The following is a 23,126-nucleotide window of genomic DNA, read 5'->3' as shown; positions in this document are numbered from 1 at the left end:
CCAAGGACATGGGATGGGACTATCCCTGCCCTTGGAGGGGATGGTTTCTGAGCTAGAAGCAGGGCACGTCATGGTGTCACACAGCAGTCTCTAGTTGTTGGCCTTGCCAGGCCCACCAGTAACTGCTTTGTTAGTAAGGAATTCATCAAATTTGACTGCATGTGCTTGTGTTAGGGTAAAACCTGTGTGCCCAGGTGGCCAAGAAGGCCAACAGCATTCTGGCTTGTATCAGGAACAGCGTGGCCATCAGGAGTAGGGAAGTGATCTGTACTTGGCACTGGTGAGGCCTCACCTCGAGTACTGTGTTCAGTTCTGGGCCCCTCTGTACAAGAGGGACATTGAAGTGCTGGAGCGTGTCCAGAGGAGAGCTACCAGGCTGGTGAGGGGTCTGGAGACCAGGTCACATGAGGAGAGGCTGAGGGAGCTGGGAATGTTTAGCTTGGAGAAGAGGAGGCTGAGGGGAGACATCATTGTCCTCTACAACTACCTGAAAGGAGGGTGTAGAGAGGTGGGTGTTGGCCTCTTCTCCCAGGTGAATAATGACAGGACCAGAGGAAATGGTCTGAAGTTGGGGCAGGGGAGGTTTAGATTAGATATTAGGAAGAATGACTTTACTGAAAGAGTGGTCAGGCACTGGAACAGCCTGCCCAGGGAGGTGGTTGAGCCACCATCCCTAGAGGTATTTAAGAAACGTCTAGATGTGGCACTTCAGGGCATGCTCTAGTGGCAGAGATTGTAGGTTGTTTGGTTGGACTCGATGATCTTAAGGGTCCTTTCCAACCATGAAGATTCTATGATTCTATGAAAACCTTACTTATCAGAAACAGGTCTGAGAAAAACAGAAATCCTGCCTTTTTGCTTCTCTGAGAGCTACAGAGCAGATACCGACATCCAACGCTGCACCCATGTTTTCTTTTCGAGGTCTACACTTCTTTTGGTGCCTGTCCTTTTCTTTTGGACTCGTTCATCATCCCGTGTTTCCCCGAGCCGTGAAGCAGGCCGTCTTCCTCGAGGGGCTGGCTCAAAAGGTGAAAGGCTCCTCCCCCCTCTTTCACAGTCAGACTGTCCCCAGGCTTGTTTCCAGTGTCAGCTTCCTGTTGACTGTCTACAGCATTTTGAGGAATGCGATGGCGGTAAGGAAGAGTGGGTTAAGCCAATCCTTCCTGCGGAGGAAGAACTCCCCTCAGGGCCCAGCACCACGGTCTGGGGGACTTGGCTGATGGAGTAATGAGTACTTTGGAGCGCGGAACTCTCATTAAACTCTCATCTGTTTTGGTTTTCTTCTGTCTTTCCATTCTCTTTAGAGCGAGGTCAACAATACAGAAGCTGGCTCAAAGAAACGCCAGGTCAAATTCCCCTTGCATTTACTGAATTCCTTACCTTTGGTCAGCTTATCCTGCCCTCACAGAATTGCCAAATCCTGACTCAAATTGGCAATATTTCCTGTGCTTAGTATTAAACTTAAGAGACTGAAACTATTATGGCCAGTTTTAAGCAAGATTACTTTAACTCAGACTAGAAGCTTTGTGAGAATAGCTTTCCTGCGGAGTCAGCCAGAGGGAATCAACACTACTTTATTAACACAATATGAATTCTGTAAAGAGGAAAATGAAGCATGTGATTTTTTTTTGTAGCAAGGCCAGCCAAAAGAAATAACTTGCCCTCCAACATCACAAGTTTCTTTGGGATTTGGAGTGAAACGGAGTATAGAGAGCATTTTGTCTTATTGGATTTGTTTATGAGAAATTTGAGCAATCGCTTTTTGCTTCTTAGAAGTTGAGGTGTTAGTGAAACAAAACGCACCTCTATGGAAGGGGAAAAAAGGCTATAAGCTGGGCATGGCTGCTCGATGTTGTTTTGCCATGGCCTGTCACTTTGACCTGAAGATAAAGCTTTGGGGAGGGTTAAGAAATGGTGCCGCGGATGGGTCGCCCACCTGGAAAAGTGCCACTTGCACCCAAGCTCTCTCAGGACTTTGCCCTCCTCCTTGCTCTGAAATAGTTTTGCATATGCTGTATTTCTTCTGCCACCACCTGACTGTGAAAGGTACTTGAAGTATTTCAAGGGTATTAGCTGTACTAGCTGACTAAAAACTCTCTGAAACGACTGCGCTCTCCCTGAACCTATTGCTCCTATGGTGGATGGATAGTTGAGTGTGTGCATAATAAATTCAACGCGCTTGGGGCATGTCAAACTCCCAGCACATGCACCCTTTATATCTGTCCGGAAAATTGGGGACTAAGAGGCTGCAAATGAACAGAGGAGCTTTGTGCTTTGGTCTACGCTTATTTAAATACTGGAATAAATACGGCACGGAAGAGTAATCCGTAGCCTTTTGTGTTAGTGGTTAAAACAAGCCAGCCTACCTGAATGTAAGCGTGGTAAAACGATGTGATTTTTATCTGGTTCTTTATTTATCTCGTTCTCTATCTGGTTTTATTCTGGTATCTTTGCATCACTTCGGCGTGAAGAAGATGGGTAAATCTGAGGTGATAGCGAAGGTGGCATCAGACACGTTTCAGTAGCTCGATCTCCAAGTCTGTCTCACGTCTCTGGTACCAATGCAGAAATACCGTCCGGTCTGGCATAACTTCAACTTGCCTTGTTTTTCGCCTCCCTGGATGAAAATGATCTGTATGTGCGTACTGTCCTCTTCAACCACTATATCATGGCTGTCCCATTCATGGATCATTGTGCCTCCGACCTGCTGCCTGCCCATGATTTGACTTTAAGCGTTTGCAAAGGACAATGTGTAATCAGCATCTGTCAGGCATCGCATTACTGCTTGGGAGAGTGACTCGCTACTTCGCTCAAGACGGCTATCGTAGCGCTGTGCTAATTGGCACTACCTGTAGCTAAAACTGCACTTCCTTGAAAAGCACTTGTGCTGAAGAAAAACTTCAGCAGGGAATGAGAAGCACATAGTTTGTTCCTAAGTTTTAAAGGCGGCAACCAAACAGGCCGCTCTGTATTTCACTGCTGCGAAGGTTCTTGTCCCCTTCAAGAGACCCGGTTCTCTGTGGTTTGCGTGAGTGTTTAAATGAACGATTTTAATGATAAATCCGAGTCAATTTCATGCATATGAAAGCAGTCACAGTGCTTGATTTTTCAGTGTTCATCCCAACTGGCTTGGGCAGCCTTATTTGAATAAATCACAATCAGGTGTACGCAGACTGTAAAACCAGGAAAAAAACGGAGGCTTATACTGAAGAACAGTGCAGAGAACCCGAATATAAAGTTAAGAGATGGTCAATGTTAATAACCATATAGCTCAGTAGCAAGAAAAATAATTTAGGATCTCTGCTTTGGCAATTTAAAAAAGTGTAAGAAAAAAGACAAGGAGAAGACACTCTAGATGAGCTCAATTAGAAGCCAGTCTCAGGCTGGTATTAAGAGCATCCATTTATCAACAGTGTTAATTGAAAAACCCAGTCATCTCTGCAGTCCAAGAAACACATTGTAATGCCTTGAGGTGCCAAGTTCATTAACCCTCACCTTTTAGTTTTGTGAAAGAAAAGCTGGAGTGCGTTATTTTTGTACCTGTTTGGTGTACGTCTCGTGTGTGTATTCTATAGTCGCCTTAAATTGGCTGAAAATGTGGACCGTCTTAGCAACTGATAAAGAATCAAACGTCTTTTGTAGAACTTTGGCACTGCCTCTCGAAATGACTAAATTCTTCCTCATGTGCTACCCACCTGAGATGCATCAAATGTAATCAATTATAAACATAAAATGGAGGGGGTTTTATTATTGTTTGTTTACATGATGGCTTAATAAGGTGCTTTTTGAGCATATCTTTGCTAGATGAGGCTGGTGCTGCAGAAAGTTGCTGTACATGTGGCAGAAGAGGCGGACACCTGGCTGGAGAGCCTGTGACAGGTATGGGATTGTCCTCTGGGAATTTGGAACTGGACCTGCAGCCCACTCTTGGTAGAAGCAAAGTGCCCAAACATCAGTAATTTCCTTCTACCAGAAGTGCCATAACAGGTAAATGGGTGTGGGAAGTGCAATTAGAAGGTTGAGACTTGAAGGGCAGGTTTACGCGCTTGGTAAATCTTAGGGCTCTTCTGTATTTTTTTCAGTACTGGAGATATTGCTTCTTGGGCTTGTATAGAGGATCAGTTGTCTGGAATGGCCTTATTATAGGATAGCGGAGCTCCCCGGGGCAAAGAACGTAAAGATTAGGTTTGGACAGGAACGAAATATAGGCATATACATGGGAGAGACTACAATCAATTGCTCCCACCTTCGCTCCTGCTAGTTCCTAGGCCTCCCGCAATTGCAAACCTTGCAATACATAAAGAATAAAACTATGCGTTATACATGATTTCCCAGAAGAGAATGAAGGTGAAACAATATTTTGGGCATAGCGTTACCCCCTCTGCAGCGGCTATCAGAGCTGAGCCAATGATGGGAAGCACATGTATGCAATACGAAAGATGGCAGAGTTCCGGCTCTGGAATTTGCTCCCTCAGAGCAATTGTATTTTGACTTGGAATACTTTGAGGACTCCTGCAGCTACACAGACTGCAGCCTTTAACTTATAGCCACGCTTTAAACCAGCTTCTTCAAAACTGTTTGCTGGATTAGATGCTTTCCAGAAAAATCTGCAGGAAAGAGCCAGTCTCCCTGTGTGATGGGGAATACAAAACAAGAGAGTAAACTTCCTTTCCAAGCCTACTGGGTCAGTCAGACACTCTAAGAAGAGAAAAGGGGAGCACCTGAATGGGTTTTAGTTAAGGATAATGCAGTTTCCTGGTATTACATAAATATCCCGGTAAATACTGAACCAGCTCTTTTATGGTTCTATGCTCTTTGCCCAAGTCAAACAATAGTGTATTTGGTACGGTATCTTACTGAATGGTACTATGTCGATACAGTTATTTTGTGCAAGTAGAGCCTAAGGAGAGCTAGCAACCTCTTTCATACGCACTGTTAAATGTCTCTTATTCAACCCGGGATGGTAACTCTTCATACTGCTCTTGCATGAGTCCTAGTGATGCCTGACACAGCAGACAAAACACAGCTAGCTTGTGATGCTATTAGGTGGGTGCGTTTAAAGTGAATTACTATAAATAATTAGATTTCCTGTTGTATCTGCACAGGGCTGAAATGCAGCATGACTTAAAAGCCCCGGACCCTGACCTGGATAATAAAAACAACCTGCTTGATGGAGTCGGACTAATCTCCCCTGCGCTGAAATTCTCAGTAAAACTGAAACATATTGACTCTGGATGGAGTGGATGAGACTCAGGTTTCAGGCGAGTTCTTGTTCTGCCCACAGAAATACTACCTTCAAACCTTTTCAGTGTTAAGTCAAGATTCAATCCAATATAGGAGTTGGATGGACCAACTTTAACGCTAACTTAGCATTGGGAGGAGTTTACCTAGACGCTCGCCAAACCACGCGGCACGCCGCCCACCTAGCAAAGGGATACTGTGGGCCCTCTCAAGGGAAATAATCAATGGAAAAAAATTGCCTTGCCTCATGCACCCTTCACATGTACCAGCTAGTCCACTATGGAGATATAGAGGCTGGTGACGATAAGGGGTAACGGTTTGAAACTGAAGGTGGGTAGATTTAGATTGGATATTAGGAAGAAATTCTTTCCTGTGAGGGTGGTGAGGCACTGGAACGGGTTGCCCAGGGAGGCTGTGGCTGCCCCATCCCTGGAGGGGTTCAAGACCAGGTTGGACGGGGCTTGGAGCAACCTGGTCTGGTGGGAGGTGTCCCTGCCCAGGGCAGGGGGGTTGGACCAGATGATCTTTAAGGTCCCTTCCAACTCTAACCATTCTGTGATTCTATAACCTGCTTCTGCTGCCTGTGTCCTTCTTCCCCCTCAACTCCTCATCATTTCTGTTTCCCCATACTGGAATTTGACTTCTGCCCCCCATTGAAGGGCATAAACTCATTCTATTTAAACGCCTCTGGATGTTTTATTAACCACCTAAGAACCTACTTTCACTGAAGCTGAGCTCTCAACCTTAGTGGTACCTTATGGCAGCTGAGTCTAATTGTGTATTTGACATTTGACTCAAGAAGAGATGAGCTGTTTTGTCCAAGGTACAGGTGAGGGAGGGCCAGGAGAAATGAGACTGGAGGGGAAGCTCTCTCAGCGGTCTGGTAGATACTACACCAATTTTCAGTGTAAGCCTGGATTTTCTACGCCAGATGATGCAGGTCTCCTGGGTGTGGAATTCACTTGAAATTCAGCGCTTAAGTGATTTGTCAACAGTCTGTTAAATAAACATGCCGGCACGTTGAAGCCACAATGCCCTGCATCAGCCTCAGTGCTCTGCTGCTACACTCCCCAGTACGTAAACTCCAAAAAACCCACTGCCAGTGAAAACAGTGAAACAACTGTATTTCAGAATTAAACATATCCCTTTTCTCTTGCAAGAAAGAATAAGAGGCTGTTATTCACAACCTCATTCTCAGCCATCACTTGCATGCCTTCATCATGTCCATGGTCAAATCTGGCATCCTGACAATCAAGTCGTTTTTCATGTATCTACCTGAGCTTGCTTGCTGGCATACACCTTTGAGGACTGCTCTTTGGGACACGCTTAATATTTTCTATGAGTCATTGGTTCTAACTGTCCCTGTTTTTCAAATTGGTAACTTATAGGAGGGTTTTTTCCAGTTATGTGCCTCTTTCATCCCTCTTCTGATTCTGCCTCTCTGGCTCCTCATGACTGGTTCTGCTACCCCTTTGCTCCGCTTGTGTCGGTCCACGCCATGTTTCTTTTTTCCCCACTTGCCTCCTTTCTTCTTTGCGTTCTACAGAGCCAAGGCTGAAAATGTCTTTTCTACCTCCTCTGCTTGCTTCTCCAAAGAGATCGTTCTGTGGAGCAAGGGCTGTAGCTTGGGAGCCACTGCTCTGTTCTTCATGTTCCTTTTTATTCTCCTTAACTTCTAAGCTTTTCCTTAGTCTTTCTCTTCCCAGAATATCCCTCAAACACTTCTCCTGTGCCAGGCACTGACTCTTCAGTGCCTCTCTGTCCTTCCGCCAGGCACCAGTGGGACTTCAGTTTCTTTTTTCTCTGTCTGTTTCTTGTTCCTGTATCCCAGCAGATCTTCATTCACTCTGCTGTTGGAAATGGGGAAGTGGGAAAATTGGTTCTTCTGCCTGCTCTGTATTAACTTGCTGGAGAAGATACCTCTCCCTGTCACAGTGGGGAGAAAAAAATAGCTGGGCTGGGTCTCCTCCTCTTTCCCTTGGGATTCATTCCATTCTTCCTTTCTTATTGATTAGGACTATGCTATGCTGGCCAAACCAAGAATAGATCAGATGGCACAGCGGACCCCACTGGGCCAAGGTACGTTTCGAGCTGGATTACTGGAACAGAAACCATCTCTGAGGTGAAAATCAAGGCCTAGCTACCAACGTTAAACACCCCATTTGTCTGTTACTGCCTTCAGAAATCCCGTCTGCTGCATTAGGACTCTGCTAGGGAAGGGAATAAAGAAAGTGCTGTGTGGGAGAACCGCAACCTAACCCACACCCATTGAATAGGGCACACTACTGCAGGATTTTCCAGGGAAAAAAACCCAATTCAGTCTTTAAAACATGTAGAGCTGTATTATAATAAGCTGCTGGCAAGTCTGAGTCCCTGAATGTAACTGATGTTTGTGTCTGTGTAAGTATCTATGACAACAAATAAATCGCATGTTTGGGAAGTGTCCTTGAGTGAATATCGGTGGGGGGTTGGTTGCATTATGCTGGTAACACTTAGCATTTTCAGACTTTTAATTCCTAAGTATTACTATAGATGGGTATGAGTACTTTAGGAAAATGAACTAATTAGTTACAAGATTTTTTTTTTTCTTCTTTGCAAGTGGGACCAACTCCGAGTAATGCTATTTATTTAAGCTGATTCCAGACTTCTAGACATCTAAAGGAGTGAATATTTTTAGGAGCCTTAATGCTAAGCAGGAGGCTTGGACTCAAGGTCAATGGGCTGTGGGTCACTTTCAGCCATTTCAGGAAGGCAGAAAAGGGGATCTAACAAAAATTTGTCAGTGTTACTGTTGTAGTGCTACAAAAAGTAAAAAGCAAACGAAGTCGGGAAGTCATCCTACAGAACAGAGCACAGGATGAGCATGTCTGTAAGAACGGGGCTCGAAATGACAAGCAGGACAGCACAGAGCAACTTGCTCTGTACTAAGACAAGGTCCTCTTATTTTTCCTTGCTGAAGAGCAGCTGTGCCACCAAATTCGCGCACTGAGGCTCTTCTGCTCAGACTTGATGATCTTAACGGTCTTTTCCAACATAAACGATTCCTTGATTGCTTTGGCCTTGCTCACTGCATCCGTTTTACTCCTATGTTACACTGTGCTCTCAAGCGTGAGAGTGAGAGAATAGAGAGGCGTCCTGTTTGTCCATGCAGAACTGCACCTATGGCTGCCTCCACCCCACACTGCCTAACTTGCTGAAACTGGCCTGTAATGGGGAGGCTATGGATCCCAATCAAATATTTGAAAAAATTATGCACCTAAAATGGCACTCAGAAAGCCCAGTCACTGGCAGCACTGGGGGGGAGGTGGTGCAAGACCTGCTTCCTCTCATCTGTTGCTGCCTTATCTGGGGCTTCATGGGGGATGTCTCTCACGTGTCTTCATGTATCTGCTGGCTGTGGTTCCTCTTGCATTCTAACCTCTCATGATTAACCTTATCCTGGCTCTTGTCTTATGTGAGCAGCTGTGCACGCTCTGCAGTGCACTGGGCAGGGCTTGACAGCACCAACCCAGCTGTGCTCATTTTCCAGTTCTGGTTTTAGCACTTCCCCGGTGTCACGGCTTGACACTATCCATTACAAAGCTCTGTTTCTCAGTGGATCACAGGTTTGTCAAGGTATTAACCATTTGGGCTGAAAGTTTAGATGTTCCATATTCAACTTAGGATATATAGGTTTGAAAATACTGGCTCGTGTGATTCAGGTTTTTCCTGATTTCCTGATTTCCTAATTTTGCTTATGCTAAATAAAAGAGAACGTCTAATTGGATCTGCCCTTTTGCTCCCAAGATTTAGAAAAAGAAGTTGCAACTTGCCTTTGGTCTACAGTCACCAGAGTGGTCAGAGCTTTACAGTTGAAAACTGCAGAGACAGAAACCGGGACTGGAAATGGGGTGGGGAAAAGGTTAAGTCTTTCTGGGCAAAGTAATTTAGAAGCAAGCAGGTTGAGGAGAAGAGTGGAGGAGGAAAGACTGGTTTGAAGAAGAACCATGCTCATTATGGCTTTGCTAATGTGCGACTGGTCAGATCTGAACGAGCTTTTAATGTGGCTAATGCATAATTTGCATGCAAGCACGGCAAGAGCTGTGCGATGCAAATCACGCCTGATGAACAGATGAATATGGGCTTGCAGATACTTGAAGTTCTGAATGTTCCTGCGAGATGAGGCTGAGGAAAAGCCCCATCACAGGCAGAAAGCCTATGATTGAGTCTTTCATCAGAAAAGCAGCTACTATATTTTTCTGTACAACTCAGGGGTTGGTACGGGGACCGGCGCTGTTTAACATCTTTGTCGGTGAGGTGGACAGTGGGACTGAGTGCACCTTCAGCAAGTTTGCTGGAAGGGAATAGTAGCATTTGGAAAGCTGGTGAAGATGCGCTGATGTGCAGCGCTGGTGAACTTGGTGATGAAATCATAGTTCACGAGGATGAATTATGTTGACAAACCCCTTGGGAATCTTGATTTGCACTGGAGATATTTTAAGAATCTTCTTTTCGTTCTGTAATTATTTCAAACTTTTGATAGTTCAGTGAGCAAAACTAAACATCAGCAGCAGAGTCCTTTGCATACATTTTTAATCCTGGTACAGAAGCGGCAATCACAAATTGAAGTGTAAATTCAAGGAGCCTTACAAAACTGGAAAGACAACATATTTCAGAGCTTGTGGTGATTTAGAAAGCAGAACTAGTGATGTTATCAATGCCTCTCCGGAGGCCTGACACCAGGGTTCAACTGGTCTTACTGTTTCAGATACCTGCCACCAAGATTTATCCGTGTTTCACCAAGTATGAGAAATATATGAACACAGGGGCTTCCGGCTGATCCCCCCAAAAGCCATCAAGCCGCCTCCATTAATGTCAGCACACTCGTAAATTTGAGCATGTACTGAAGTAGGCAACTTCTGGCACTGCACAGAAGCTTCCAGAGGTGTCCCCTACCTCCTGTAAATCCACGGACACCTTATAAAGTAGATTAACTGCAGATGGACTTAATAACAGTTGTCCCTCCTTTGGAATTAGAGGGGTTCACTCTTTTGAAAGAGGACAATGTCCCTGCTTACTGCAGGGGGGTTGGACCAGATGACCTTTAAAGGTCCCTTCCAATCCAACAGATTGTATGATTCTAAGTGGTGTTCCATAAGCAAGGAAGGAGGCCTGAAGGTTTGTGGGGTATTTTGTTTGTTTGGTTGCTTTTTTTTAAATGGCTGTCAAAGCTAGACAGTTGATTGCAATCAATAGGAAAACAGGTTGCGGAACTGTGGGCTCCACTCCTCCCCACCATACACAAACAATCCTCTTGTTTATGATAACTTATTTTCCCTCTGTTCAAAGAAACCCAGTGGGTTGTTTGCTCTGGTACTCCTCCGGTAAGCCAGCGATGCATTTGCATTCCATTCCCTTGCTCCCTCCAGCCCTAAAGATGTCTGCCAAAATTAGTCAATAGATAACTACTCAGTGGAAGCTTTAAGAATGTGTTAGGAAAGGCCTGAACATTACCCATTAACGTTTACAGCTCCTAATTATGTTAATTAATCAGTCTTAGAGGTTGTCTCACCCAGGAGCCCAAAGGCAGGATTTTAGTTCCCACAGATGCACTTTAAACTAACCAGCTCAGACTCAGTGGCACGGCTGCTTGCAGCGAGGAGCTCAGCGTGGTTTAGCTGTCAGAAGATTTATGCAGGGCCCTGGACAGGTTTTGCTGTCAAGAGCATTGTGCTGTCACGGCTGTGGTGTGTTCCAGTTGGATACTGAAGCTAGTTTTGACTGTCTACATGAGGTACAGTCAAACATCTGGGAGCGGGCTGAGCCATGTTCAGGAAGACGGATGTTAAATGGAAGCTGTTCCTGCAGAATGGCCTTTTGGCACGGGAGAAAGGCATTCAGAGAGCACTTTGTACCAGCACTAATTGTTATGATACAGAGATTACTGCCTTTGCAAAAGCTGAAGTTGTTAGCTCTGTCACAAAAAAAAAGCAGAGGTGAAACTATTGATAGAAAAACCAGATGTCTCTTCTATCGCTTTCTTGGAAGCTTTGTAAAAGACAGGTCTTGTCCCAGTGTGAAATGCCAACTATTCTGTGTCAGTTGATTTAGAGACCAATGGGAATAACCCCTTTGTGGAAGAGATATTTTGGCTTTCTGTCTTTTTTTTTTTTTTTTTTTTTTTAAAAAAAAAAAAAGAAATACTATTTTTCAGCTCTTCCTGAGCTTGCTTTCTTCTTTACAGCAGGACTGATGAAAGAACAACATATAAGTCTTGCTAATTAGCCAATATTCATCAAAGGTGCCCGCTCACTGTACCTATTAATATTTCTGTAGTTTTGCAGGAAGACAAAGTGTCCGGGCAGAGGAGGATGCCCAAGCCTGTGCCATCCTCTTTCGGAACTTTGTCTCCACAATTCAGAGCTTGCCTTTTCTCTCCTGAGAAAAATGACAAGACTCAGAATCTACCCGACCCAGCCTGGCTGCAGAATGTGATGCAGAAGAAGCTTCTACTAATTTTATGTTATTTCCTAAAGCATTTGGTTTGTGTAGGCTTTCAGTGCGCAAAATACAAGCGGGTAGGAGAAGATACATTCGACTCCAGTGAACAGGTAAGGACAGGAGAAAAAGGTGGTGCAGATACAGACCTCCTTCTAATTTAGTTCGGCTCTTCCTTATCTGGTGGAATTAGCAGACAACTCCTCATTTATCCCTGTTTGCAGAATATCCTGATTTCTACGTTGAGCTCACAGGTGCTTCTGGCTGGTAATTTTGGCTCCTGTAGTGGAATGTTGCATACGAGTAGCTTGTGAGCATATGACAAGCCTTTAATGATGACAGGGAAAACAAGTAATGACAATGCGGATTAGGTGGAAGAGAGCGGTTCATCACCCATCTATAAATGACTCCTGTGGGCAGTAACTCCTGGCTGAATATAAAGTACCAGATACCAGAGAGGCATTTTTTCGGGTAGGTTCCTACAGGAGAAATGCCCTTGCAGGGGTGTCGGGAAGAAGGGAATGCATTTTCCAGTGTAATGGGGAAACGTATGGAACGAGGACTGTGATTAAGGGGCTGGTGATGTCTCTGGTTCATTGTGTTCCAAGGATTTCCAGACTGGAGCTCGCTCTTTAAGAGGACTGTCTGCCATAGACATTCATTGCCCTAGAACTGGTTATTAAGAATTTTTCCTATCAGCTGTTTTGTGAACTGTTGCCATACTGTGTAGAGACCTCAATCCATACGCCCTGGTTACCTGGAAGGTGCTTCTGGCGGGTTGAGGGCACGTACAGCGAGCGAGACGGGACTGAAAAACGACACGAGTCGGATGGACTTAAAGCAAGGATTCCTGCGAAGCAGAGCTGGGGCGGGACGGGGAGGGGGTGTCGGTGCTCGGCACCGCTGAGGCGTCATCTGTCTCTGTCCTGTTGGCAAGACTTCAGTTGCTGATGGATTGCCTGGCAGCTTTCACACACGTTAACATTAACTTCATAAAAAGCAGTGTGTACAGAGTGTGAAATGTAATACGGGCAGTGCCTGACACAAATGAATACTTTCCCTATTCTGCGGAGTTTCAGAGCAAAACCTCTCTCCCCATTCATCTTCCTCCTGCCTCCTCCTTCCCCACCCCCCGCTACCTAGGGAGCCTCCTGAACGGGCCTATTGGCAGTAAACTCAGCTCAACAAAACAGTCTGGTGAAAAAGGGAAATATAACACGCTCACTTCCTATTTCTTTCTCCTTTCCTCTGCATCAAAGCCTGGGCTGGCTGTCAGGAATGTTCAAAATGAATAAATAAAGCGCAGGAGCCCCCCCAGCTTCAAGAAGGAGTCTCATTCACTCACCATGAAGCTTGGCCAATTCTTTTCCTGACAGTACTCGAGTCAGCAGGCAGCGCGAGAAGATCATTCAAAGCTAATCAGTAAAGTGTAAACCTATTATGAAAGCACATTTACCCCTCGCCTCCTCCTCCCTCCAGAAAACCAATCCCCAAATCTGTGGGAATAACACATAACGTACATAAAAGTTGCTATTACTTAGATCCCCTGTTATTAGGTCAGCGATGCCACTGATGAAATGCTCCCCAGAGCACTGAGCGGCAGCATATAAATCCTCCAAGAAATTCACAGCATAATTTGTTACAGCTAGAGGGCATAAGATGCATTACAGTAAAGCCTGTGTATCAGACTCTCCCCTGCGATTCTTGAGGCTATCTCTGGTAATAAAAACCTCATCTTGATTTCTTATCCTTTGTATTGATTTCTGTCAGGGAAGACTTTTGTTACACGCAGATACTACTCTCTTTTTCTGTATAACAAGGGGATCCTTCTCCCCTTTTCTCCCCACCCCTTTTTAAAATTTATTTTAGGGATGACTCCAAGGAAGATTCATGATTTGGGAACTGTTGGTGGGTACGGTGGGTAGAGAGCGGAGAAGACGACGATGACAGATTTTGCATATGCAGCGCAAAAAACCCTAAACGTGAAATCAGAGAAAAAATGTTTCTGGTCTGGAATAGTACAGGAAATTGAAACTAAGCCCCCAGCTATGCAATTGCTATATTTTAATATGGAATGCTGTTGTTAATATAACGGATGGAATCTGTGGGAGTCACAGGATTAAAATCCAGACTCAGATGTATATAATCACAGCAGCTGTTAATTTTGCAACACTTGTACTCCTGCTCTATGAATTATAGAGCTGCCTTGAAAAAAAAAGGGAGGCCTGTAGGTACACTGCATGATGCCTTTTTAAAAAAGCTTTCAAAAAAAATTATCTTTCTTTTCTAGTATGGTGCCCAGGGACAAGGCCAAATAGAAATCTAGAAAGCTTTATGTGAATAATTTGCAAGCTCAATCAGAACAGCTCTGTATAAGTCAATACAGATAAACAGAATGATGGATGGTAAGGCTGCAAAACGCATAGTGTTCTATCAAAAACATTTTGTCTTTTCTGCCGTGGGATTACTATAAGCAACCGGTACGTTTTCATTTAATCTGTTCCTTTGGGTTTTTCCTTTATTTTGTTTTTTTTACAACCTATCTCGATGAGAAGCTGTCTGGGGCTTTGAAATGACTGAAGCTATGCCTATTCCCTGGTGCAAAGAAAGTGGTAAATATTTATAGCAGTTCCTACAAGTGGAGAAATTTAATACATGCTCAGTGCTTTTGTAATCTAATAGCAGCTGTGCTGAAAGACAATACCTGCTAATTGTATTTCCTATCACATCCTTTTCCAATTGAAGGATAAAGTATAGAAGTTTGGGTTTATTATTTTTTTTTTGGGTAGATACAGTAAAAATTATTCAAAAGAATCTTTGCTCCCCTTTAGCTATCTGTTTATTTAATAGACTATGGAAAACGGTAAACTCTGTCAAAAAGCCTAGTTAAAGAATAATTTATAAACTACATTTAGCCGTTGATTTTGTAGACGGGCTTAGTGGAGAGCCAAAATATATCCTGGCAGGTAATAATTAATGTAAGCCTTGATACTTCAGACCTAGCCACTGTTCCGCAGGACACAAGGACACAGCTCCTGATAGTTCTGCAGCGTTTCTGACATGCGCCACATGGAAAGCTTGGCTCTGTGTGACACATGTGCTCCCCGTGTGTAGAAACTTGCTGACTTTTTTTTTTTTTTACGTATTTTGGATGCAAGTGAATACGTCTGTGGTGAAAATTATTTCGGTCGCTTAAATAGAGGCCTCCTGCGAAGAGCAGGACGTCAGGCAGCTCGCTTTGACTCCTCTTGGTCCCGTAAATCACTGCATCACTTAGGCAGATTCATATGAAGTGGAAAATCGCCGGTGATGTCCAGCCTTTGCTGAAGCTGATGGCAGCTTTCTCACTGGCTTCACTGGGGACAGAGTTTTATCTACCGCTATGCTAAGTCACCAGAATGGCTTTTACCAATGATCTGTCTAGTCACGGCCAAAATGCGCCTTACTGATTTGTAGAGATGATGCTGGGCAGTTAATTTAAAAGCAGAGAGCGACGGGGAGTGTGGTCAAACACGCTGCTCTGCCCGCAGCCTGTCCCTCTGCCTTCAGTGGTGACCCCGCACACGCAGCGTTTCTTTAACTGTGCTCTATCAGAATGGTCTGATTTAGCTTAGAACTGCTTTTTGGTTAATTTTTTTTTTTAAAATGTCAGATTGTTTCAGATGGGTGGGTGGAGAAGCAGCTCTGTCTGTGGTTATTCTACAAGGTTGGAGGGGAGCTGTTTTCTCAGTCTCTCGGCTGCAGCAGAACGTGTCTGACTAAAGGCTTGCCTACAAGCAGTAGTGTCATCAATTAACTGTGTGTGGGTATATCGTAGTCCCATTTAATACAATCACTTGCTCAGGAAAATCAATCCAAGGTCAGTTAATGTGGTGCTTATATTCAAACATCTCCTTTAATCTTTGTTAATTCTCAAGTCTAGATGAGTTCAATACTACTGAGCCTGACTAGACCAGACAACTTAAAGGTTAGCTAAAGAATTCCTTAGAACTTGTTTAATCACATGTTTACATGCTGGGATACTGACTGTGGCTGCCTATAGCCTTGAAGTCTCACTTCCAGTTGGGCCCCTGGGTGCATCTGGGATATAAACGTAGCAACAAGGTCCCATTTCACTTGTAAGGGCAACTGAATAAGAAAGCTCAGCACTTACACTCCACCTTACATCTTCAGAGCGTTTCATAGATACGTGAGACCGAGGTTGCTTATACATTAGGTAGCAAGGGTTTTGATGAACTGCTTGTTCAGCCATTCCTCTCCAACTCCCTTGATCGAATGATGGCTTTGGCTTCCTCCAAATGATCCTTTGGCTTGGTCAGGCTCTTGGTTGGCTCTGCTGTTAAGCGTCTCCGTGGAATGGATTTTACTTTTAATAATATCTCGTAACTGTCTTTGAAGAGGTTTATGGCTCAGCCTTATTCTCTAGGAAATTGACTGTTCTCTGCTAATCTCCTAAAGAAACATCGTTATTGGTTCACACAGTATTTCAGCTAGTTCTCCTCAAGCTCTAGAGCCAAGTTAATTGGACACGATTGACCTATGTTAGAGAATTACTGTTAGATGAGTAATATTAAGCAAAGGAAACAAGATCTTTCTGTACCTCTGAACACGCTGGGAGTTGCGGGGAGCGGCAGGAAATGGCAGCTCAAGAAGTGTGCAGCCCCGGCCCTAGGAACGGGGTTGATTTAGGGAACGGGGAAGTGCTTTGTAATAACCGAGGTTTGTAAAACCAGCAGTTTTTTCTAAAGGAGAGCTAGATGGGGTAAAAATAGACCAGAGTCTTGAGTGGTTATAAGGCGCAAAAGTACAAGAAAGAAGAGAAACAGATCGTGGTAGACCTGTGAGACTGCTATTTTTATGGTTGCTTTTTTTTTTTTTTTTTTTTTTTAACAAACACTACACTGTCATATAGCTACCAAAACCCGATTAAAGTAGTCAGGGAATAAACAGAGCAGGACTTCATCACAATGCATTTGTATTTCCAAATGGAAACTGCATGCTGAAGGCAGGTCCAGCACGCTGAAAAAAGACTGAACGATTAATGGACGTGATACTAGTCCACCAGACAAACGTGAGCCCTGTAACACCACTGAGCAGCTCAAGGCACAAAACCACTGGAATTGTTTTTGCAGAGCAGTTTTCTGCAGAGCAGCTCAAACCTTGCTGCTAAATCCTGGAACTTTTGAGTGCTGCTTCCCAATTTACTTTTCCATACAAACCCACTGGATGGGGTAAATCCTGGAAAAAATTACCTATATCATAAAACCAGTCTATATTCCTTAGTACAAGGCTTGACAGTATTGCCCTACTAAAACTGCCAGTCTCAAAACGTCTTCAGCTAAAGTAAACTTCCTGAAAGAACTATAGGTGTCAGACTGATTTTAAAAACATGTTAAGTATGTGCTCAACTGTGCTGAGATGTCACGTTTTACTGAGATCGGCAGCACTGCTTAAGTGAAATGACATTTAGGGGAGCGTCTTGAAGGTCAGGCCTCAAGCGCTTCAGATTCATATCAGCTGCTGGATAACACCAGCAGCAGGCACCTGGACTGCAGTACCAGTGACGTGATGCGATTTGCTACAGCAAATAATTATACTTCTACCTCACGGAAGATTGCGTTCTCTCTCTTTAAACCTTATGCATTCAGACAGGGACAAAAAAAGTCACTGTTCCTAAACTTTAAGTATGCCTCTTATAATGATAAAGCCAAACCCCAAGCTAACATGCAATCTGAACGTATCTCCACTTCAGTGTCTGTGGACCTGATTCTGCAGTCAGTTCAAGGTGACCTCTGAGCCCTGCTGGACTGTGCGAGGAGCGATGTACTGTTCTGGTTTCCCCAGTTTAGGAGTCCTGCTGCTCAGGACCTTAGTTCTGCAACTGGTGCAGAGCTAGTTCTGCAGCTGGGACTGGCATCACCACTGTAAAATGGATTTTTGCAATTTGTAAGAACTGCAAAATCAGGCTCCTTGGGGCAAACGGACTTACTGAGGGGCAAGTGCTTATCTCTGCTCACCGGCACTCGATGAAACACTGCCCGATCTGATCTTGGAGAGTTTCCTTGATGTCGAGTCCCTCTGTTTCTCTCAGCTTGTCCTTGATGGATACCTCCTCGCGTCTCGCCAGGACCTCACCTTGCAGGACATTTACTTGCCCAGCGTGCATCTGCGAAATACTCGTTGCCCTTAAATGAGGAGGTAGGCTCTGAAAACAACAAGAGGAGAAAACAAAAGGTACAAATTAAAAGAAACTTAATATAAACTGGAATGCCAGGTTGACAGTGAATCCAAGCTTAAGCCTTAATTTATTTGCAGGAAGCCAGGAAAAAAACCCCTGTGCTCATAAAAAGTGCCTGGATGCACACAATGGTCTATTGTTAGTGTTTCAGTATTAATTAACAACATTGCAATGTACAAAAACAACCCTTCCAGCGTGGGATCCTGGGATCTCAATGAGACAGGTGAGAAAGCTGCTGTTCTGCAAATGCCAACTTTATCCATGTCAGAAGGGTGCCAGAGATTTTTTAATTGAATTTTCAAATGTTTGGACTTCCCATTGGTACTTTTTAATTAGCCAGTATTGTTTTTAATTTGTTCACTTAAATTTTTATATGCACTACTTGGTCAGTGGTTTCCTGGTATTTTGTTGCAGCTGGTCATATTCCTTTAGGAAATTGACTTCCCTTGAGGAACAACAGCAGCAAAAAAAAGAATAAACAAACCCCCAAACAGTGCAATAAAAATCATAGCTCCCCAAGTTTCCCATGATTTGATAACCTTGGCAAGACGGTTTAAAGTCTTACAGTGATTTCTGCTTTGTGATTGATTTTACATGTGTACTTTGAGAGAGAAAAATGAAAGTCTTTCTGGTATGCAAATACAGAAGCATGAAAAATACCATCTGTGTGGGTGGTCTGAAACTTTGCATTTTTTAGCTTGCAACGGCTGATAAAGTTAAGATGTTCCCGGTGTTTTACGAGCTACTACTACCTCCTAAGTGTAGAGAAAAGTATATTTTAAAAATTAACTTGTAAATTAGCTGTGGTTTTTTTGAAATTCTCGAACAAAATATTCTCCACATCCTTGAGAAGTAGTGATTGTATTATCTGATAGCGTATGTCAAATTTAAGAATGGAGAACAGAAAATTTGATTATCTGTTTTTGTGGTATGGTGTTATACTCTTCGAAGTTAGTGCCTATGTGACATATAGGTGGCAGCACATGTGAATACAAGCCTAGGAAAAAGGCCAGTACTATTCCGCTCTGTCCTTCCACCTTCAGAACGTTCAGAAATTGTGCTTAAACCGGCACATCTCAGAATAATTTAGTAATACGTTCTCCTTGCTCCGGTGACGTATTTTCTAGTGTGCTCCAAGTCCTAATTCCAGAGGTCTCCCACAAAGACAAAAAAGCTTCGACCAAAGGTCTGGCCAGCTTATATTTAAGAGCTGTTATTCGGTGTTTTTCCATGCTTCCACCAGGTTCCAAAAATCACTCACAAGTGCCAAGCAAATTTGGTTTCAGAAAGCACACAGCGGGACTGCACGGTATCCAAAGTAAGTGCAGAGGCCCTGTTCAGGAACGCAATTTACTGCCTTCCCCGCATCTGCCATGTGTGACTCGCAGTATGCAAAAGGAATTGGTCAAGGCCACCAGTGAGAAAATATTCAGGAGGAAATAAGAAGAGCAGCGTGCTTTCAAAAGGCGGCTGGACGTGCTCTCTTCCTGAATATCTGACCCAAAATGTTGCCTTTCCCCCTGAGATGTTACCTTCACTCATGTTTCAGTTTCCCCTGAAGCGTTTCCAATTCTTCACCAGCACATATTTTTAAGTACGGCATGACTAATATTAATGCTATTTATTTGTATTTCACCTGGATTTCACCACTGTCTGCCTTACTAATACGAAATGAACCTCAGAATAGCCAGATGTGATGATGCTTTCTCTGGGCTCACGTGGAACCCCGAGGAGGACCCACGAGGCTTGCTTCCCAGACTGAGATCCAGAAACAAGACCCGCTTCCCTCGTACGGTTTCCCACTCAACTTTTGCTTCACTACAACGATGCTCAAGGGATCGCTTTTCTGAGAAGTTCCCATCGGAGTGCTGCTGCCTAGAGGTATGGGGAGCAGGGCTGCTTCCGAAGAGACAAGCCAGCTAGAGCTAGCATGGCTCTTCCATGTCTTTGTGTACTGCCATAGCACAGCCTGAACAGCCACTGAGAGGACAACCTACGAGATTTCTTAACTAGGTCCTCTCCAGGGGAAGGTCTGTTTCATTTAGAAACATGTTTTCCAACATTTCTTGCTGAAGATAGGTGAGAAGATAAGGGAAAGAAATCTGGGAGCAGAAGAAAGGGACCGAACGAGTATTTCCATGAGCAGAGGTAGCTGTGGTGAATGCTGATGGTGTCTTGCTGGGTGGGCAGCAGTTCTCCCATCCTGTCTCCTTTGGGCAGTGACAGAAGCAATAGTCAAGCCTCGGCACAATGATATCTCCAGCTTTAGTGATGCTGATTTGCAGCCGATGGAGAAAGATAGCCTCCTCTGCAGCACACATCTAAACATTTAAGGGTGAAATGCCATGAGATGGCTCACCAGATGAACAGCTTTTGGTGCTGGGAAGGGGCAGTTCCCCCTCTGCCCTAACTGCTGGACGTGTGGTTCCTCCCTTCTCCTGCACAATCTCTGGCACTCACCTGACAATGTGGTGAACCAGTACAGCTCTCTAAAAGCGGAAAATAATCCCTTTTATCTCCCCTGGGTTAATTCTCTCTCGGTGTAATGAGGTCCGCAAGCCAACCAAGGAGGCAACTGAGGGCCAGAACCATAGCAAGGGAAGGGGTGGGCAGGTGCGGGATCAGAACAACACGGAGAGCAGGATGGCCCCTGCAGCAGCAGACAGGAGAGCTCCTCTTTGCCGTCTCTGAACCTTTCCTCTGCTCAGCTTCCCCTCTGAACTGCTCTCCACTGAGCCCCGAGGGAGCGTCGCCACGATACACCAGCGTGTATCTCATCAGTACCAAAGCCAGATGAGGTAAGAACTATTTGAACTGGCAAGAACATGCCCACGTGAGCAAGCCCATAAGCAGAAAATTCTTATCTCTAAGTGAATTAATACAGACCATATCTACCCTCAAGTCCGGAGTTGTGAAAGTGGTGTGGACACAGCCCAGGTAGCTCTAAACCAGGTGGCTCAGGTGCTGATGACAACAGGGCTACAGAACGTGCTCTGGTCTGCAAAACCCAGCCGAGCCCTGAGTAAATATTTGTGCAGCTACCGTTCTGAGCATCATACAGTTACCAATATACCTGCTGATACTAGTCTATGAGCTGCACGCAAAGCCCTAAGGCTGACATACAGACATAACCTTGTAGAACAGCTTATGAAAAGAAGCTCTGTTGTATTTTGACCTTTTTTTCCCCCTTTTTTTTTTTTCCAAAGAATGTTCTACTACAAGAAAACAAAAGAAACAGGAGCCACTTCTACCAATGAGAGTCCAGTTACCCCACTTCGCTAACCCCCTAAAGAAAGGAATGAAAGAGGAAGGGAAAGATGGTAAGACTGTATGCTCATTTTCCAATCCTACTGCTTTCTTGGGATTAATATTTTAATATTTTCTAAAATGAGGTATGTGGAAAAGGGTTTATTTACATGAAGGAAAAAGCCGTTGCTGATGTGAGATGTGCTGTTGCTTGACTGCTTCCATCACTGGGAAAGCAGGGCTGGCTCACACCTAGACGGCCAGATAAGCTGGGGAGGAGGGTAGGTGTTGGAGAGGAGCCCAAAAGATGGACGGACATGGCAGGTACAAAAAGACAATTTATCTGAGTGGGAGTCGGCGCTGCCAGGTAAGCTGTTGTGATGAGCAGCAGAGAGATACGTTAATAACAAATGACATCCTTTGAAGCCGGCCTGGCGGTGGACGGACAGTTGCCAAACCAGGGGCTCCTCCTGTAGTGCAAATTTTGGCAATAACAGGCTCCAGCTCCGATGGGCGAGGGAGAATGCGAAACGAAGAGCAGGGCTGGCTGTGATAAATGAGTCCTGAAGGATTCGTGGCCGACTAATGCGGAACATACGCATCGTGTCCTGTTTATGAGTGAAGACCAGGAGGCCAATGTGTGTCAGGAACTGAAGGCTGGCTTCTGTTCAGGCGGAGGAGGAGGAGGCGGCGGCAAGCGCTGAACGACAGCGAGGAAATCATGCTATGGTTGTCTCAGTAAAACAGTATGGGTGGATGTACAACTTGGGCCGGCTTTCCATTCTGTTACTCTGAAATCGATGCAGTTATGTCAAAAAAAAGAAATTGAACTTGAGGAAAAGCAAGGATGAGGAAACATCAAAAGAACTTACGTGTACACAGGCTAAGTAAAATGGAGGCTATCTTAAAAACTGCTTCCCTGGCCTGTAAGAACTAATCCAAGCGTATTTAAGGGTATGAATGATTAAGGAAAGGAATCGGTTGGTAAAGTACAGGTATGGAATAAGAAGATGAACTACGTAAAAGTTGAGTGTGGAAGTGAATTTAGCAACTTACCCCAAAAATAGACGCTTCAGCAGCAGGAGGTGCTGAAGAGATACACCAAAATGTCCAGATGATGTAATTGTGCCATTGTTTTGGCCGTCAGTGTTCGTTCCCTACCATTTGCTGTGCATTTCTGATGCATTTTCATAGAAAATGCTTTTCTTCTTTTGTCAAATAAAAAAGAAAAAAAGACTCCAACTGAGGAAAGAAAATGGAATTCTCAGGCACACAATGGATGGTATGAATTCGTTTAGACTACTGCAACACCTTTAGGAAAAAAAAAAAAGGCGGCAGCTTTGAAGAGCAAAGGTAATCTGGATTAGAGAACAGTGCTGCTTCTAGCTTTGCAATTTAAGAAAGCCAGTGTGTTAATTTGCTTTATTTTCTCCAGTGTTCTTGTCCTAAACGTAGAAGTATATGTCATCCTAAACCTCACCAGCTTCAGAGTTCAAGCCATTCCTAACCCTGCCTTTGCAGCGAGGAGGCAACTGCAAAACCTGGCATCTCAGATTAATCTTCAAGCACTCTTGGGTCTTCAAACAGGGACAGAGCCTATATGACAGCCCAGGTGGAGTTTGTGCTCTCTTGTCAAGGAGTAGACTTCAGAACAAAGTAAGTCTGAACTTTGGTCACCCGACAACACAAGAGAAAATTGGTAGTGAAATAGCAGAAAGGTTGCCGAGACAGACAGACAGTGTGAGAGGTTGGTTTCGAACACCTCCCTGGTGGCCAGCCTTTGACCTGTGCCTTCCAGGATTGCGGATCAACTTTCCATGTGTCCACATGTTTGTTCTGGAGCTCCAAAGAGTTACGCTGAGACGATATGATGACTGCTGCTTTTATAGCCCCCTATACTTAATGTGCACGTTAAGGAAGACAA

General features: G+C 44.3%; 1 protein-coding gene across 1 annotated transcript in view; it reads right to left on the bottom strand.

Moving 5' to 3' along the window:
• The window catches only part of IQCA1 (IQ motif containing with AAA domain 1), a 109,213-nt gene that overhangs the window by 61,989 nt on the left and 24,098 nt on the right, over positions 1–23,126 (bottom strand). The window contains exon 6 of the mRNA XM_054210234.1: positions 17,736–17,923. Within this exon, the coding sequence (XP_054066209.1) occupies positions 17,736–17,923 (188 nt within the window). The remainder of the gene's footprint in view (positions 1–17,735; positions 17,924–23,126) is intronic.

This window comes from Rissa tridactyla, chromosome 7 (assembly GCF_028500815.1).
Source record: "Rissa tridactyla isolate bRisTri1 chromosome 7, bRisTri1.patW.cur.20221130, whole genome shotgun sequence".
NCBI lineage: Eukaryota > Metazoa > Chordata > Aves > Charadriiformes > Laridae > Rissa > Rissa tridactyla.
The sequence above is the reverse complement of the archived record's forward strand: the minus strand, read 5'-3'. Positions and strand labels throughout refer to the sequence as shown.